Source organism: Eleutherodactylus coqui, chromosome 6 (genome assembly GCF_035609145.1).
Source record: "Eleutherodactylus coqui strain aEleCoq1 chromosome 6, aEleCoq1.hap1, whole genome shotgun sequence".
In the NCBI taxonomy this organism is placed as follows: Eukaryota; Metazoa; Chordata; class Amphibia; order Anura; family Eleutherodactylidae; genus Eleutherodactylus; species Eleutherodactylus coqui.
Window position 1 is genome coordinate 186,777,140 of NC_089842.1, and position 19,116 is coordinate 186,796,255.

General features: G+C 46.9%; 1 protein-coding gene across 1 annotated transcript in view; it reads right to left on the reverse strand.

The window, feature by feature from the left end:
- Nucleotides 1-19,116, reverse strand: part of LOC136571795 (putative N-acetylated-alpha-linked acidic dipeptidase) — a 114,347-nt gene that overhangs the window by 78,129 nt on the left and 17,102 nt on the right. The window contains exon 6 of the mRNA XM_066572423.1: nucleotides 18,439-18,534. Coding sequence (XP_066428520.1) covers nucleotides 18,439-18,534 — 96 coding nt within the window. The remainder of the gene's footprint in view (nucleotides 1-18,438; nucleotides 18,535-19,116) is intronic.

Sequence of the window (19,116 nt, forward strand, 5' to 3'; positions counted from 1 at the left end):
CATGGGGGTACTTTCAACCCTTATGTGGTGAAGAATGGAAGCAGAGGAGGGGTACCCTGGAGGTTCATGCCCAGAACCCCTACCCTAAGAGAGAAAGAGAAGAAGTAGAATCAGTCAGCCGTGCAGTGTCTAGAAGCTTCCCAAAAGTGAGTGTTCAGTGGAGTGTTCTTGTCCTCCTCCGGAGTGTGTGTCCAGGAGCGGAGTCATACAGATAACTTGACTGTAGGCCCAGTGTCATCCTATCTTTTTTCTCCCTGACCTCCGTCCTTGTCTTTCCTGCACTGGAGTGTGAAATTACCAACAGAAAATTGTGAGCCTGTATCAAGCTATCAATCTTCAGTAAAGTTCCAGTTGTTGACTATTCCCAGCAACTGAGTTTATCAAGTTGACCGTGTGTGGACTTTCTTATTTCCCATCAGACATCCCGAGGAGTAAGGAACAATGATGTCACCCGTGACAGAATTCTTCAAGTCCACTACACCATTTATTCAGGTAACCGCTACCCTAGTGTTGTCTGGAGAGGCCTGTCAGTGCCTTGGCCAAGGGTCACACGCGTCCCTCAGGGGAGGAGTTAGTAGTGCCATTGTGACAACCCTAACAGCTACCACGCCATTTTATCAGTGTTGTGCCTTGCGCCTCGGTTGCTGCAATGTCACTCCGGGTGGGAGACGCATCTGAAAGCAGGAAGAGGTCTAGTCCAGCATTTCATGGCGGATCTGTGTTGCAGCTCGGAATGGATCCTCCGACACAGATGTGAATAGAGCCTAATATGCAACTGATGTGAGCCCTGATTTTAAAACGACTGTAATATAAAGGAAAATTGTTTTCAAGTGAGTCATCGCTAGGGGCTCAAATAGTGGGCAGAAAAATCACCGCAGCGTGGAAGACAAATTGTGCTTCAGGTTAATTGAGGATTTCTGCTTCCCAGTAAGTACAATGCTAATATAGCAAAAGTCATCCACAGACTACATAAAGGCTGGGGGAAGCACTTAGATAATGGAAAATGTAGAAACATGTAATCACACAGGGCACGCATATGTCAGCGGTCTGCTGCGTTCTTTATAAAGGGCATATTATACAGAGCGATTAGCCTTTATAATATCATTATACTGTATTTGCTCATTTCCCATTGATCAATCTTTTGTGATGACCTAAAATAGTTTCTATCCCCTCATGTAAACGGGCATCTGCTAGTCAGCCCGTATTTACATGGCAGAGAATAACGTGTGAGTTCTATGTGATTGCAAGACGCACAGAACTCGCGCCTTGTAATAACCCATTATTTTCAATGGGTTAATGAGTTTTTTTCACTTGCACTATATGTCATCAGTATTTCAGCAGTAATTAATCTGTTTTTAACTCCGTATATTTTATTTTATATTTGGTAAACAAAAGAAAAGGATACCAAAACAGAGGCAGAAAAACAATAAGGGTGCATTTAGACGACCGTATATCGGCTCAGTTTTCACACCCAGCCGATATACGGCATCTCTATCTGCAGGGGGAGGAGGCTGGAAGAGCCGGGAGCAGTGGTCTGAGCTCCTGCCCCCTCTCTGCCTCCTCTCCACCCCCCTGCACTATATTCAATGAGGAGAGGCGGGATGGGGAGCTAATTCCCAGCACTTAGCCCCGCCCCCGTTTCGCCTCCTCTCATTCAAATAGTACAGAGGGGGTGGAGAGGAGGCAGAGAGGGGGCGGGAGCTCAGAGCACTGCTCCTGGCTCTTCCAGCCTCCTTCCCCTGCAGAGAGAGACGCCGTATATCGGCTGTGCGTGTAAACCCAGCCGATATACGGTCATCTAAATGCGCCCTAAGGCTGCATTCTCAGAGGGTGGAATCCCAACGGAACGCTCAAGATTTTGCCGCAGCAAAAAGCAGCGAGGATTCTGCTGGGAAAGCGCTGCTTCAAAACCCACGCAGTTTGGCCGCATGATTTTCCTTTGTGGCCAGCGCTCCCATAGAGAGCAGCGCGGCCGCAATGGGAAAAAAAAAAAGACATACTGCAGCCGGGGAATCCGAGCCACAGCGCTGGATTGGCTGCCCCGTGTGGACAAGATTTTTGACAAATCTTATCCACATGGCTGGCTAGTCCCGGGATTAACGGCCGCAGGCAGATTTGCCGCAGCAAAATTCTGCCCTGTGTGAGCCCAGCCTAATAGGTCATGCTGCAATTATAAAAAACGTTTGTGAAAAATACAGCCATGTGATTAAAAACATATTAATATTGGCTCCACCTTACAGTCTACAAACAATGAATTAAATATGCAGTGAAAGCAGCCATGTGCAGTACATTCTCCTAGGCCAAGTGAACACGGCCGGGTTGGATCCCATGATCCGGCAGCGGAATCTGACCCTGTGACCACCGAGTGACCCCTGCGTACCTGTCCGGATCATTAATAATCTGCATTGTGGATGTGCGTTTGGCACGCCGAGCACATGCGCAGTACAGATTATGCAGCGGACTCCGCGATTTTCCGCGATGATGATTACGGAAGGGCTGCGGATTGGACAAGTCAATGGAAGCCGTCTGCGCGGAATCCGCACTGAAATAGAACATGCTGTGATTTTTCCCTCCACGAGTGGAAAATCACAATTGATTTCTGCTCGTGGACATGGAAAAACAATTTTTCCATAGCATGGCTATGCGCAGCGCTTGATGCGGAATCCGGAGACGGATGCCTGCTCCAGGTTCTGCAATGCAAATATCTCCCCGGGTGCATTCGGCCTTGGGCTCCTGTTACACAAGTGAATGCAGATTTGCAGAATAAAGTTTTTTTTTTTGCATGCACATTGGCGTATTTTACTTCTTCCACATGCAAGGCATGTGTATTGAAATAGGCACTGATTGAAATGGCTGATTAGTCTAATTACTTCCTGATGTGTTCTTTCCCCTGTGCTATTACACAGTGCTTCATGCATCTCCTAGCGTATTTTGTGCACATTTGTGCATTCCCGTTGACTTCTATGGGGACATTTGGTGCGCAGGAAAATAGAGCATGCTGGGGGGCTTTGTGCAACTGAAATATGCAGGAAAAATATGCGCAGGTGAATGAACCCATGGAAATCAATGGGTTCTATGCTCTGTGTATTGCGTCTGCAGATACGCATGCAGGTGTGTGCGCAAATACGCCCGTGTGAAGTGGGCCCTATTATATTTTCTCTAATAGTAGTTGAGGTGCAATTGAAATAGCATCTGAAAAACTGCACAAGATTTTACTGCAATTTGCCGTGGTTTTGTGATGTGTTAACCCTTTGCAATCCAATTTTGGATTGCTAGAGCCAGTACTGCAGTATGTGACATGCCGGAGAGGCCCCCGACAACCGAGCGGCCAGTAATCTACAGTAAGAATACCCTGCCGGATGTCTTCTGACATGGGAGCTGTACAGCCTTCAATTAGAATGTCTTTAGACGTCAGACAGTGGATTGGAAACAGTTAACTGGTCACACATAGCATATTCGAGCTTATCAAAACACCATGAATTGCTTTTTTTTCTCCATAGACTTTAGGACTCCTTCACACTGGCAATCACGATATCGCTGTGAGAAAATTGCAACAAAATAACAGTTTTGTTCTGGCGATTTTTGAGCATCAGTGACGCATTTTCTTGTGAAAAATCACACATCACATCGCTGCCACCTGCGATTTTCTTGTGCAAAAGTCAATAGGAGTTTCTAATGTTAAAAACGCATTACACCGCATGAAAATCGCAAGTTTGTGCATTGCGATGCAATAAAAAGGAGGCTCCATAGGGAAACATGAGTGAAAACATTGCAAGTGGGAATGAAACCATTGGTTTAATAATTCTGCGTTTTCGCGATGTTGCAAGATTTAAAAATTGCAGCTTGTCCTATTTTTCTGCATTTTGCTTTTTTCTTTCTCCCATGTTTCCCTATGGAGCCTACGTTTTATGGCATCGCAACGCACAAACTTGTGATTTTCGTGCGATGCATTTTAACAATAGAAAGTCCCATTTTCTTTCTTGCGAGAAAATCATGATAAAATCGCAAGCACCAGCAATGTTTTTGCAAGAAAATGCTTCGCTGACGCTCAGACATCTCATGAACAAAATTACGATATCATGATCGCCCATGTGGTACTACCCTTAGTCTCTGTTCATACATGCTGGGTATGTATCAAGGAAAGTCTCCTGACATAGAGTATGTTAACATTATACCCTATGCATGCGCTCTAAGAGCATTTCTAGCACCAGATGTGTACATTGAATACCCATAGGTGTAATCTATACGCTTCTCTATTCAGCATAGGCTCCCTCTAGTGGTGGCTGCTTTGTATTGAATCAGTGATTCTCTGACTGCATTATGCATTAGGGCTCATTCATGCGACAGTGATTTCACCGCACATTTCGCATGCGATGAATGGAGTCAGTGAAAGTCAATGGATTTTCATTGATCCATTCACATTAGCGTGTAAGCACTGCCTGTAGGTGATGATACATAGGCAACACCGCTATGAGACAGAGGGGGAATTAAAATAAAAAAGAAACAAGTCACACTGGCGTGCGTGAGATACGCTGTCATGCGCAGTGTACTCGCTGACATACGTGGCCATAGTTGGCTCCCCACCAGCTTACACTGACCTCTAAAACACTGTGTGACACACGCAGCGTTTTACATATACGGTCATGTGAATGAGCAATTACAGTCATTACTGAATTCTCTCCCAGGCTGCCATGCAAGTAGACCCTAAATAACATTGTGTGTACTGTGAAGGGTTAATTCAGCCTTTCTTGTTGCTTTGTGCATACTCACAGCTGATAGTAGTGAGCTGTAATAAGGCAGGTTGGGAATCTACACAGGGCTACTACCATGTGACCAGTGGGACTACAAGAACCATACGGGGTGGAAAGTCTGCAGCATTTATAGTACAAGTCATCTTGAGGAGGTTTTAAAAACCTTCATAGGGTAGGTATGAAAAACACTGTGGAGTCTATATCTGCAGCAGGTCTATATATGTTGCAGGTTTTAATCCAAAGGTCACCTTCTCAGATGGCAGAAACGCTGCAAGATTTCCACTTGTGGAATTGTTGTGGAAAGTCCGCAGCGTTCACTGTACAGGCCATATGGGGGGATGTAAAAAATCTTTGCATGGTGTTGGTATTATCCATGAAGAATTTTGTAGTATGTTAATGCTGCGGACTTCAAGCCCTAAATGGTATGATGTGTGGGATACTGCACACTGACATACGCTATTGTCTCCTGAACATCGAATAGGAATAGGACTTGCTGTCAAAAAAACGGTAACCACATTTAACGAACACTTAATTTTTGGACGTTGGTTCCTCCCTCCGACAGCGGGTTTTAGCGCATCCCATCGTTGTGGTAAGGTTCGCTAAATGCAGTAAATTAGAGCAGACTGCAATCAAAAAGATCAATCACAGGTCTGCAAGGCCCCAATGAAATCAATGGTAGCGCCATACCGTGATTAACGTGATGTTCAAAACACTGCGATAAACATGGTAAAAATCGCACGTGTGAGAGATCCCTTAGGGTGTTTTACGAGGCTGGGCATAATATCGGTCCACGAAACTGGGAAGAAAGTGTGGCCATGTAAATCGCCTCATTGCAAATAATAGGTTCGATTTCCATGCGAGTTTTGTGCGTCCCGCAATGCACCAAACTTGTGTCATAAAATTGCCCATGTAAATACACCCTTTGGCTGGATTCACAGAAGTGTAAGGCGTCCTTCACACGGGCGACACTGCATCGCTGCACCGTATGATATCGCTGCAATTTTCTCGCAACAATACCGCGATTTTGTAGCACTGCAAAGTCGCATGTGACGCTACAAAATCACCTGACTTTGTAGCATCTGCTACTGTCAAAGTGGTTTGCACGCGATGCGATGCAACATTTTCGTGCGATGCAACAGAGAGGAAGGCTCCATAGAGAAACATGGGCTACAAAACCTTGCATGTCGCGGGCATATCGCCGGACCTGCGAGGTTTGTGTGTCGTTTTGTAGCATGCTACAAAACATCTCATGTGTAAAGGAACCCATAGGAAACCATGGGCTTCTCATACGTGCGATTTGTAGCATCGTAGCAACGCTACAAAATCGCACGACTTTGTCGCCCGTGTGAAGGAGGCCTAAGTGTATTCATGTGTGTTGCAGGCATAGTTCTCATTGAAGTCAATGGGAGCCGTGCCTGCAGTTACCAGTGCCGGCCACTACACAGATGTCAGCGCGGAGACTTCCGCTGCTTCAGCTCCGACCTCTGTGTATTTGAGGCATCGACAGCATGCGCCCGCTCAGCTGATCAATCAGGGTCTCGAGCGGCAGACCGCGACTAATCAACTATTGATGACATATCCTGATGATAGGTCATCAATAGTGTTTCACTGGAAAACCCCTTTAAGGCACCTTCACGCAGGACATCATAAATGCAGAAAATCTGCTGCAGAATTTGTTAGGTTTCTGCAGATGGGCAGAGATAGCAAGCGGATTTAGTTTTATTTTTTTCTTGCAAAATTTGTATGTTTTTGGGTGCATTCACACGACCGTATAACGGCTGGGTTTTCACGCCCAGCCGATATACGGTGATAAGGGCCAATAGGGGCTGTAAAGAAGTTAATAAATGTCGCTTATCAAGAATGAATATGTATCAATATATGTATTTTAGCAAAATGTATGTATTGCAATATATTGTATGTGTAACAGAAGTCATGACTGATTTTGAGGAAGTAACCTGTGGGTTTCTGTCTACACTGAAGGTCTACGTCTGACCTATTGGAATCAGGAAGTTCTAAGGCCAGATGTCTCGGGATGTAGCAAGACAGGGCCTAACCGCAAAGAGTTTTCAGCTCTCTCTGTCTAAAAGTCATATGAAATCAGCTATTTTCTTTAATGTCATTAAGTCATGTGTTTTTATCAGATGAATGTATGTATCATGAGGTTATTCCTTGTATTACCAGAGGTCGCATCCCTGCGTGGGCGATCTTCTATAAATACCAAGAGATACAGACAATAAATAGAGTCACTTGTTTCAAACCATATACTGTGTGTATAGGTCTGTGCATGGTCTCTCAAAGGAGCGCTCCTCCTGCTTAGGTCAATTTGGAACCGACAACATAACTGACCAGTCTGTTTGAACAAATTAACCCTCGACAGTTCTTGGCGCCCAACTAAGGGGGCGGGGCTTATCTTTACGGGACATCGCAACCAGTAGACTGAAACAAACTCCTGGCCCGTTGACGTGGATACTGGATTCGGAGACCCCAGACTAAAAACACCGGTGTACAGGTAAGAGCTTATCTTACTATTATACAGTCTGGATTCTTTTGATCTGTGTGTCTCTAACGGACTAGAGGTATGTTGTTGCCTGTTTCCTATATTTTCTGCCCCGTCCATATTTTAGAGTGAATAAGTTCATTTAACTGTCCTAGACGGAAGAACTCACTCATTGGGACTTAAAGAGTCATGTTGTCTGTATTGGAGATTGAAATAATTGTTATTGTTATAGTCTCATTTCTGGCAGTCATATTGTTACTCTGGATCTGTTATAATATTACTAAAAGTTCCCTAAGAGGCGAAGTCTGGTCTCCCCTGAATCCTAGTGTTTGAAGTTGACCACGTTTTAGTTCTGTAAATCTATTCCGGGACAGGGAACTGTGTGTTCCCAGATAGTCTCAGTGATTATCTTAGTTTACTGTGTGAAATATACGTCCTGTATACTTAGTGAAGAATAGTTGGAAGTGGTCAAGATGGGGTCTGAACAATCTAAGATATATCAGACTCCTATTGAGATAATTAAAGATAGAGAAGGGGAGGACATTTGCAGACAAGCCTATAAAGTTTACAAACGTATAGGCCTTAAGAAGGCGGGAACATTCAATTATGAATTTTGGTCACAATATGAGGATAAGCATAGAAAGGAAATAAGAAATAAGGGGTTGGAAAAAGGCATGAAGGCTATTCTGGACTGCTCTAAAACAGCAGAAGACGAACACTGGGACTCCGAGTCCCGAGGCGAGGGCATTTTAGTTTATTGTCCTATGCCCCGGCCACCAATAGACGTTCCCATGGAAACCCCTACGGTTCCATTAGTCTCTCCTGTCGTCCCGGCCGTTCCACCAATGTCTCCTAATAATCCCTTTAATTCTCTGTATCCCAATTTGCCGCCCTTGCCTCCTACGTATCCACAGGCTACTGCCCAGATGGATACACCTCCCTACAGCCCTCAATCAGGATCCCCGGGCCCTGAAGTAAATAGAGGTCCGGCTTGGGATTGTCCACGTTGTGGTCAACAGAATGCCTGTTTTAAAGAACTCTGTACAGTATGTGGGACTCCACGTCCCAGGGATCAGTGTAGACAACCGATTCCCTTATTCCCAGTTACAACCTCCACTACCCATTATAGAGAAACAAACAGACCGAGTCCACCATTGGGCACGGTCAGACAAGAGGACACTGACAGACCATCGTCTTCTAATGACAGACCTACGGACGCACATAGACCAACTCCCGGGTCTGCAGTCACTACATGGCGACCCTGGAGCGCCACAGACCAGATGGCACTGTGTCAGCAACTGCCCGATCCCCAGACAGAGCCAGCAGCTTTCCATAGAAAGTTGGAAGTCATACAGAAAAACTACTCTGCCACTTGGACAGATATGGAATGTCTTATGAATGTAAAATGTCCTCTGGGCCTTTACAATAGTATTGCTCAATTTTGTGGTCTTGAAGATCGCCCAGATGACCCCCAGACATTACTTAGTGGTACTCAATATGTTGACAAGGTTAAAACCTGGTTTAAGGATAAAGCCCAAGAGAGACGTACAGCCCTAACCCAGTGTAGACAGAACAAGGGCGAGTCTATTGAATGTTACTTTGGCCGTTTAGAGGAAGTTGGCAGAGATCTGGGTTTATATGATTGTCCAAAAGCAATACGTAATGCTGCTTTTTGTGAAGCCTTTATGCAAGGAATAGATAAGCGCCTGTCTGAACGCGTTAAAGCATGTACCCCCGATTGGCGACAGGCCAGACCGCGTGATCTATATAAGAAAGCTGTAGGATTTGTCATGGACACAGAAGACCACGCAAAGAGTGTTATGGTTAAACATTACACCATGGAGGGGGACACAGTCTGACTTACAGACCCCAGGCGGGAGACCCGTAAGTGTTATAACTGCGGGAAGACTGGACACTTGGCCCGTAATTGTAGAGCCCCTAAACGCCCTAGACAGAACATGTCAGACGAAAGGGGGCAACAGGGAAGTACGGCCACTACCACATCATCCCGCCCACAGGGAAATAACGGGTATACCAATTACCAATGAAGGTCTGGCACTCCTTCCCCCGTGTCCCTTATAGTTACTGACGCACGTGGGCCACAAATTTTTCAGCCTCTAAAAATCCAGGGGAAGGAGGTGCCCTTTTTAATTGACACAGGGGCTACTAAATCATGTGTCAGTACCTCACAAGTCAATGATCTTAGTATTCCCCTCTCAGACTCCATAGCCATAGCCGTTGGAGTGTCCGGTGAACCAACACCCATGCGTGAGACCGAGCCCATAGAAGTCTCCTTTCAAGGGTCACGAGTCCTCACTCGCTTCCTGGTGTCACCCGCTGGGGATTGCATCATGGGAACCGATGTGATGGGACCCCTGGGGTGCTGTATTCAGCTCCATCCTTCCGGTGAGGCTCATGTCAGTACCTCTGCGGCCGACCACCAAGTATTCTGTCTCATGGCAGCAGACTTGGTCACTCCGCCTCCTTCTTGTACTGTATATGTGTTGACCCCAGAAGATACACAGGTTCTCTCAGCAGTGCCAGAGACCCTTTGGGCAAAAGGGAAGACAGACTTGGGCCATCTCCACGTACCCCCAGTCATGGTATATCTCAAAGATGGGGAAAAAGCCCCCATGATCCGCCAGTATCCCCTAGCCATGGCACAGGAAGACGCAATAGCCTCCACTATTACAGAGTTATGTGCCTTGAATGCTTTAAAATCTTGCGTCTCACCCGCTAACACGCCACTCTTTCCGGTTAAAAAGAAAGGGAAGAAAGGTGAACCTGATACCTACCGGATGGTTCACGATCTAAGAGAAATCAATAAGGTGACCATCCTAGAAACACCTCTGGTCCCCAACCCTTACACTCTGTTGTCCACCATACCTTCCGGAACCTGTTGGTACACCTTGGTCGATCTCGCCAATGCATTTATGTCCGTCCCGATCCACCCCGATTGCCAGTACCTGTTCGCCTTCACGTTCCGAGGAAAACAGTACTGCTGGACTGTTCTACCACAAGGGGCACAAAACAGCCCAAATCAATTCACCCGATGTATGAGGCTTGTACTTGATGCATGGACGGTCCCACCAGGTGTGGCCCTGCTTCAGTATGTTGATGACCTCCTACTGTGTGCACCAGACAGACCTACCTGCGTTGCGGCCTCACTCAGCCTCCTTTGTTTTCTTGCAGACAGTGGGTGTAAAGCCAGTAAAGACAAATTACAGTTTTGCAAATCTCATGTTGTGTTTCTTGGTCACTGCCTAGGTCCTGGTACAAAACACCTCACGCCAGAACGTACCAAGGTGGTGGAGGACATGCCACTCCCTACCTCCCATGCTCAGTTGCGGACATTTCTGGGGTTAGTTTCATATTGTCGGCCGTGGATTCGCTCTGCCTCCATGACCATGCAGCCTCTGTACGACTGCCTGAGTTCCAAGCCATTTGCTTTGTCTCTGGAAGCCGAGTCAGCTTTTCATCAGCTGAAAATACAGATTACCAGTGCTCCAGCACTGGGTCTGCCTGACTATGATAAACCCTTCCAGATGTTCGTGACTGAGATGGCGGGACATGCTACTGCCGTCCTCACACAAGAGCATGGTGACAAAAAGCGCCCTGTAGCATACTACAGTGCACATCTTGATGCAGTAGCCAGGGGTTCACCCTCCTGTGTAAGAGCAGTTCTGGCTGTACAAGCACTACTTGAGAAAGCTTCTGAGGTGGTCCTAGACTACCCTCTTGTGGTCCTCACGCCCCATGACGTACATGGAATTCTGACACAGGTGAGCCGTAGACATCTTTCTCTTGCTAGACAGGTCAAAATGGAACTTGCAGTACACTCTTCATCCAATGTCTCATTTCAACGTTGCACAACTTTGAATCCGGCCACCTTACTGCCATTAGGTGACACTGATTCAAAAGGGGGAGTAAGCACAGGGGATCAACTTTTTGTCAATTCCCTAGGCGAAGAGGAAGCTTTTGACACCGAGCACCAGCATGACTGTGCTGCTCTGATGGAGCAGGAGACAGCTGGATTTGCTCATGTCACAGATAAGCCTCTCCTGAACCCCCACCTTGAAATGTTTGTGGATGGATCACGATACCAGAATGAGATGGGCAGATTTGTGACAGGGTTTGCTGTAGTATCAATGAATGAAGTACTGATAGGCCGCGCCATGCCCCCACATATGTCAGCACAGGAAGCGGAGCTGTGCGCTCTGACCGAGGCCTGCAAGTTAGCCCGGGGAGTCACTGCTAATATCTACACGGACTCCAGGTACGCGTTTGGCGTTGCGCATGACTATGGGCCGATTTGGCGCGCGCGGAGCTTCCTAACAGCTCAAGGCAGACCGATAAAGAATGGTAAGGCAGTAAGTAGTTTAATGTCAGCTATCATGCTCCCGAAGCAGGTAGCCATAATAAAGGTAAAGGCACACACCCGAGGGGACTCCTTGGAAAGCAGAGGCAACGAGAAGGCAGACAGAGCAGCTAAGGCTGCAGCCCTGCTGGACTGGAGGGCACCCGTGTGCAGAGTTCAGACCAGGTCCTGCCCAGCGGAGGAGGATCCTGATCCCCCTGCCGAGGACCAGACCCTCTCTGTCCCACCACAGAAGGAGGTGGACCTACTCCCCTCAGGGCAAGAGCAGGAGCGCTGGGCAAGTGCAGGGGCAGTAAAAGGAAATGAAGGTTGGATGATGGGTTTCCGTATGTGTTTACCTGCGGCTGCCTATCCTAGTATGGCCCTTTTGGCTCATGGAAAGGTGCACGCTTCTCGTAATGCCATGGTAGCCCTGGTGGAGAAAATGTGGTACGCTCCGGGATTTGACAGGATGGCAAAGGCATACGTCAAGGCTTGTGAAATCTGTGCACTACACAACCCCGGTCAAGCAGTAAAGACCCCTCGGAAGTGCACTCCGCGACCTTTGTACCCCTTCCAGAGACTACAGATAGATTACATCCAGCTGCCCAGGTCAGGAAGGTATGAGTATGTCCTGGTATGCATTGACCTCTTTTCCGCGTGGCCCGAGGCCTACCCGGTCACGAAGGCCACTACCCAGGCCACTGCAAAGAAACTTGTGTCAGAGTTAGTGTGCAGATTTGGGGTACCAGAGACCATTGAGAGCGACCGTGGTACTCACTTCACTGGTGAGGTAATGAAGGAAGTCATGTCCGCCTTAGGAGTAGAGCAGGCCTTTCACACCCCCTATCATCCGCAGAGCTCCGGAAAAGTAGAAAGGCTCAATGGCACCCTCAAACTTAAGATACAGAAAGCCATGGTTGAAATAGGAAAACCTTGGCCCGAGTGCCTACCTCTGGCCCTCTACTCAGTACGGACCACACCAAATAGGAAAACAGGACTGTCTCCTTATGAGATTCTCTTTGGCTCCGTGCCCAGGTTAGGACTGTATCACCCCCAAGCTCTATCCCTGGGTCATGATAAAGTTACTTCCTTTGTGCAGGACTTATGCCAAAAGCTAAAAATAACACACGACCTAGTCTTCTCTTCTATTCCAGACCCTGATAGTTTGGAAGGATCCCACTCTCTGAATCCCGGAGATTGGGTGGTGGTAAAGAGACACGTCAGAAAGACTTTGGAACCTCGCTTTGACGGACCATACCAAGTGCTGTTAACCACTCCCACCTCGGTCAAGCTAGAAGGCAAACCCACTTGGATCCATGCCTCACACTGCAAGAAAGTTCCAACGCCTCAGCACCACGAGGGGGGTGGAGAGTAAGCCCAACCCAGGGTGGGGGAGGAGGATGGCAACCTGGACACCAGCATTGATAGTCTGGATAGGTGTATTATTTACCCTTTGTTTTCTTGGACTACTCTCTTTTCGGGACAATTCTTCATCAACTGTCGATGTAAGAAGAAGATGGACTGTTTGGGCGGAAGGACACCCCAACATGTGGGAATACTTTGCAAAAGACGTACTGAATATTTCCCACATGTGCATGCCCAACCTGCGGAGTGGGGAAGATATTTTACGGACTTGCTTACTGTCTATCCCCACTCCAATAAAGACACTTCGCGATATATATTCAATAGTGCATAACGATAGTGATGTGGAAGAGAGCAATGTTTTCCAGGAGAATACCTTTCTTAATGTATATGAATATTGTTCCATTGTGATGCGGTCAAACTTACACTTTATGTTTCACACAAATGGTAAGAGATTTGTTTAGATTCATGAAAACAATAATACATTTTAAAAAGTCAGATGTCGGCTGTGATCTTGGGACTTGTTCCGATCGCCATATTTGGGGTCAGGAAGGAATTTTTCCCTTTTATACAAGGATAATTGGCTTTTTCCTAAAAGGGTTTTCGCCTTCCTCTGGATCAACTCAGCCTCAAAATTCCCCATAATTGTCATTTCTGTGTGTGACTTCCTGATGTCCAAAATGGGGGAATGATAAGGGCCAATAGGGGCTGTAAAGAAATTAATAAATGTCGCTTATCAAGAATGAATATGTATCAATATATGTATTTTAGCAAAATGTATGTATTGCAATATATTGTATGTGTAACAGAAGTCATGACTGATTTTGAGGAAGTAACCTGTGGGTTTCTGTCTACACTGAAGGTCTACGTCTGACCTATTGGAATCAGGAAGTTCTAAGGCCAGATGTCTCGGGATGTAGCAAGACAGGGCCTAACCGCAAAGAGTTTTCAGCTCTCTCTGTCTAAAAGTCATATGAAATCAGTTATTTTCTTTAATGTCATTAAGTCATGTGTTTTTATCAGATGAATGTATGTATCATGAGGTTATTCCTTGTATTACCAGAGGTCGCATCCCTGCGTGGGCGATCTTCTATAAATACCAAGAGATACAGACAATAAATAGAGTCACTTGTTTCAAACCATATACTGTGTGTATAGGTCTGTGCATGGTCTCTCAAAGGAGCGCTCCTCCTGCTTAGGTCAATTTGGAACCGACAACATAACTGACCAGTCTGTTTGAACAAATTAACCCTCGACAACGGCGTCTCTCTCTGCTGGGGGAGGAGGCTGGAAGAGACCGGAGCAGTGCTCTGAGCTCCCGCCCCCTTTCTGCCTCCTCTCCACCCCCCTGCACTATTTTCAATGAGGAGAGGTCGGACAGGGGCGGAGCTAATTCCCAGAACTTAGCCCTGCCCCTGTTTCGCCTCCTCTCATTGCAAATAGTGCAGAGGGGCGGAGAGGGGGTGGAGAGGGGGCAGAGAGATGGCGGGAGCTCAGAGCACTGTTCCTGGCTCTTCAGCCTCCTCCCCCTGCAGAGAGAGACGCCGTATATTGGCTGGGCGTGAAAACCCAGCCGATATACAGTCATCTGAATGCACCCTAAGGGCGGTTTTAGACAAACGTGTTTTTCTCCCCTCATGTGACCGTGATAATAACAGGACAACACCAAACCACTGATCTCAATGAGATTTTAGAGATTTCGTTTTCTCTAGCTCTTTCTCGGCGTCAATTGTATGCCCAAGAAAAGATAGGGTAGGTCCTATCTTCCCTGCAAGTAGTGAATACATCATGCGGGGAAGATTGAGCACCACCTATCTTCCCGTGGGCTTTTTCAAACTCCTGCACTATGGCACGGAGTTTGAAAAGCTGGCGAGGGGGAAAAATTGTCCTCATTCAGGCACAACTGCGCTCCGTTGGAAACCACCCTGAGAGCTTATTCCGACGTGCGTATATCGGCTGGGTTTTCACGCCTGGCCGATATACGCTGTCCCTCTCTGCAGGGAGAGGAGGCTGGCTGGGAGCAGTGCACAGAGCTCCCGCCCCCTCTCCGCACCTTGCCACTATTTGCAATGGGAGCGGGTGAGAGCTCATTGCACTGCTCCCGTCCCGCCTCCTCCCCCTGCAGAAATACAGCGTATATCGGCCAGGCGTGAAAACCTGGCCGATATACGCATGGGCGTGCTGCGGAATGTGTTGCACTTTTGTGACACGGTAGTGGCAGTTCCTGCTACTGAGGCCACATTGAGGCCACGTTGACAAACTTTAATAAAAACATCAACTAATACGGTTTTAGGGCTTATTTACACAAGCGTATATCGATCTGGGTTTTCAGACCCGGCTGATATACGCTTCCATCTAAGCATTCTCCCCCTCACCGACTCTCTGCTTCTCTCCTCCACTCTGGCATCTGTAATGGGATGGGGCGGAGCTGAGCTCTGATCTGTCCTGACCACTCCCATTGCTGGCTATGGACAAGGGGCAGGAGCTTGGCTCAGCCTCCGTCCCACCAACTCTTATTGCAAACTGCTCGGATTGGAGGAGAGAGGCAGTGAGTCGGTGAGGGGGCGGGGCTGACTGCTCAGATGGAAGCATATATCGGCAATCGTGAAAACGCTGGCTGATATACGCTCATGTAAATAAGCCCTTAGAGTGTTTCCGCAGCGGTAAAGCTGCAAAAACGCAATATTAGAGTTTTTTAAATTTAATGCTTATTCACTGCAGAAAAATTCCACAACGTGTTACGAAGATTTGTAAAATATCATTCTCTTGCCATATATTGTAAACGCTGCAGAATTTTCGCAACAATTCAAACACAGGGAATTCTGTTCCATTTACCACCTGTGTAAAGGTGGCCTTAAAATACAGTCTTGATTTCAATGGGGCTTCTCAGACGAGTGTTTTAGCGCGATGTTTCTACACTAAATCAAACGCTGTATGTTCTCTTTCAGTGCATTGCAGGGCTTTTTAACATCACCCGTTGCAATGATGGGGGGAATTAAAAATGCTATTGAACGCCGACACTGAGTGCACATTTGTGTGTTAAAACCCTGTGTTGGACGCTTTTTCATACGTGTGCAGTTCCGTGCAGCCTCTGTATTTGGTCTGTAGTTAGTCCTATTGACCTGAAGACGAGTCTCGCTTGCAAAACGGATCAGAATAGTGCGTGCAATTAATTTTTTTCATGCCATCTGTGTTTTTCTTTCACGCAGCCTGTGTCTATGTAAAAAAACTTGTTGGTGTGAGTTGCCACATTGATATGGGTTTGTATCCTGTTCATAAGCAGTTTTATTTTCTAGTGTGCCGGGGGCCTAGGTGTGCTCCGAAAGCTTCTAAAAAACTGTTGGCTGAGTACTAGTTCAGTCGACAGCTGTTCCTCCTGACTCCCACCAAACGCAGGAATGCTCGATTTGGCTGAGTATTCTATTTTGTAGGGAAAGTGGAAGTCAAACTGCTCTGGCAGCGGCTTATCTCCAGGGGAAGCAAAAGGATCGGTTGTTGAAATTTAGCACCCCCAATCCTAGTTTTCCTCAGCATCATTTGTCAGGTGAAAGTTGAGAGGCCCCCCCCAAACACCTTCAAAAGTCATCTGGTTCTACCAAAATCAGCGGGTTTGGATGACTAAGCTTAAACCTGACTAGAGCCAGCTCCATTTCCTCGTAACACTGAGTAGCGTATCCTAGCTATTGTACTTAGAAACCCCTTTAAAATGAAATACATTAGAGATGAGCGAGCATACTCGTCCGAGCTTGATACTCGTTCGAGTATTAGGGTGTTCGAGATGCTCGTTACTCGTAACGAGTACCACGCGGTGTTCGGGTTACTTTCATTTTCTTCCCTGAGAAATTTGTGCGCTTTTCTGGCCAATAGAAAGACAGGGAAGGCATTACAACTTCCCCCTGCAACATTCAAGCCCTATACCACCCCCCTGCAGTGAGTGGCTGGCGAGATTAGGTGTCACCCGAGTATTAAAATCTGCCCCTCCCGCGGCTCGCCACAGATGCATTCTGACATTAGTTCAGGGAAAGTGGTATCTTGGTGGAGCTGCTATAGAGAGAGTGTTAGGAGTATTTTAGGTTTCAAGAACCCCAACGGTCCTTCTTAAGGCCATAGAAATCGCAGATCGCACCTATGTGCGATCTGCGATTTCTGTTCTCTTCTCTATATGCGCTCAATGGGGCCGGCGGCAGCAGCGCCGACCCCATTGAGAACATATAGAAGACAAATCATTCTTCTCTGCCACAGCTGTAACAGCTGTGGCAGAGAAGAATGATGTTTGCCCATTGAATTCAATGGAGCCAGCAATACAGCAGGTTCCACTGAAAGCAATGGGCTGCCGGCGTGCGCGGGGATGAATTGTCGGGAAGGGCTTAAATATATAAGCCCTTCCCTGCAATTCATCCAGAAATGTGTTACAATAAAAATATATACCGGCGTATAAGGCGACGGGGCGTGTATAAGACGACCCCCCAACTGTCACCTTATACGCCGGCAATACAGTGGAGCAAAGAATAAAAATCATTACTCACTTCTTCTGACGTTCTGCGGCGCTCCTGCAGGCTGTCGCTCCCTCCTGGTTCCCGGCAGAGCATTGATTTCTCTACGAAGGGCTTTAAATCCCCGCCTCCAGAAACACACATGCCTTCAGCCAATCACAGCCAATGACAATGATGTCATTGAATGGCTGTGATTGGCTGTGTTTCTGGAGCCGGGGATTTCAAGCCCTGCGTCCAGAAAGCAATGCTCTGCCGTGGACCAGGAGGGAGCGACAGCCTGCAGGAGCGGCGCAGAACGTCAGAAGAAGTGAGTAATGATTTTTATTCTTTGCTCCACTGTATTGCCGGCGTATAAGGTGACAGTTGGGGGGGGTCGTCTTATACGCCCCGTCGCCTTATACGCCGGTATATATTTTTATTGTAACACATTTCTGGATGAATTGCAGGGAAGGGCTTATATATTTAAGCCCTTCCCGACAATTCATCCTACGATCGCCGGCAGCCCATTGCTTTCAGTGGAACCTGCTGTATTGCTGGCTCCATTGAATTCAATGGGCAAACATCGTTCTTCTCTGCCACAGCTGTTACAGGTATGGCAGAGGAGAACGATGTTTACGCTGACAGTGCGGGGGCGGGGGCCCACTCTTGCCGCTATTGTGGCTTAATAGTGGGACCTGGGAACTTGAGATGCAGCCCAACATGTAGCCCCTCGCCTGCCCTATCCGTTGCTGTGTCGTTCCCATCACTTTCTTGAATTGCCCAGATTTTCACAAACGAAAACCTTAGCAAGCATCGGCGATATACAAAAATGCTCGGGTCGCCCATTGACTTCAATGGGGTTCGTTACTCGAAACGAACCCTCGAGCATTGCGAAAATTTCGTCCCGAGTAACGAGCACCCGAGCATTTTGGTGCTCGCTCATCTCTAAAATACATACATTAAAAAAAACATATGACTTGCTGAAAACTTCCTTACCTGGTTTCATATGGAGATGCAAACCCTGGTCCAACTCTGTATGTGATGTTCAGCTTGCCTTTCCATGCACTTTGCACCTCCATTCCAGCCATCTTACTAGGAAATATAATTATAAGCCGAATTAATACAAAAAAATAGTCATAATGCATAAAAACCTTTGAGAAATCGTTTCCACATTGCTCACGAAGTCTTTCTAATCTTGCTTGCTTTGCCAAAAACATAGAGGCTATTCTATCAGAAATCAGTAAAGTGATAGATATTACACATTTTATATGGGAAAATAGGACAGTGGCTTGGGATAAATTCCATGTTGACCAAACCGATGCAAAGGGTTAGTAGAGCCAAATCCACACTGAGTGATATTCAAACAAATGGAGAGCTGCAGCCAAAGAGAAGAACAAAACACCCCATCAACAAGTGATGGGGTAAAAAGTCACAAAACAATCACAATCAAGCTGCGCTGCGGACACACAGTGGGTTGTATATACTCACTTAAGAGAGGGGAGTAAGTACCCAACCAGGGCAATCAATCTCCCCCCTCAAGGATCCAAGATGACTCTGAACAATTGCTGAATCCAGGATTCACATCCACCAGAATCGAAATTTCGAGGCCGAATTGGCATCTAAGTAGTTTGTATATGGCAGTGGATTTACTTGCAGAAATTTTAACCCTTGTGT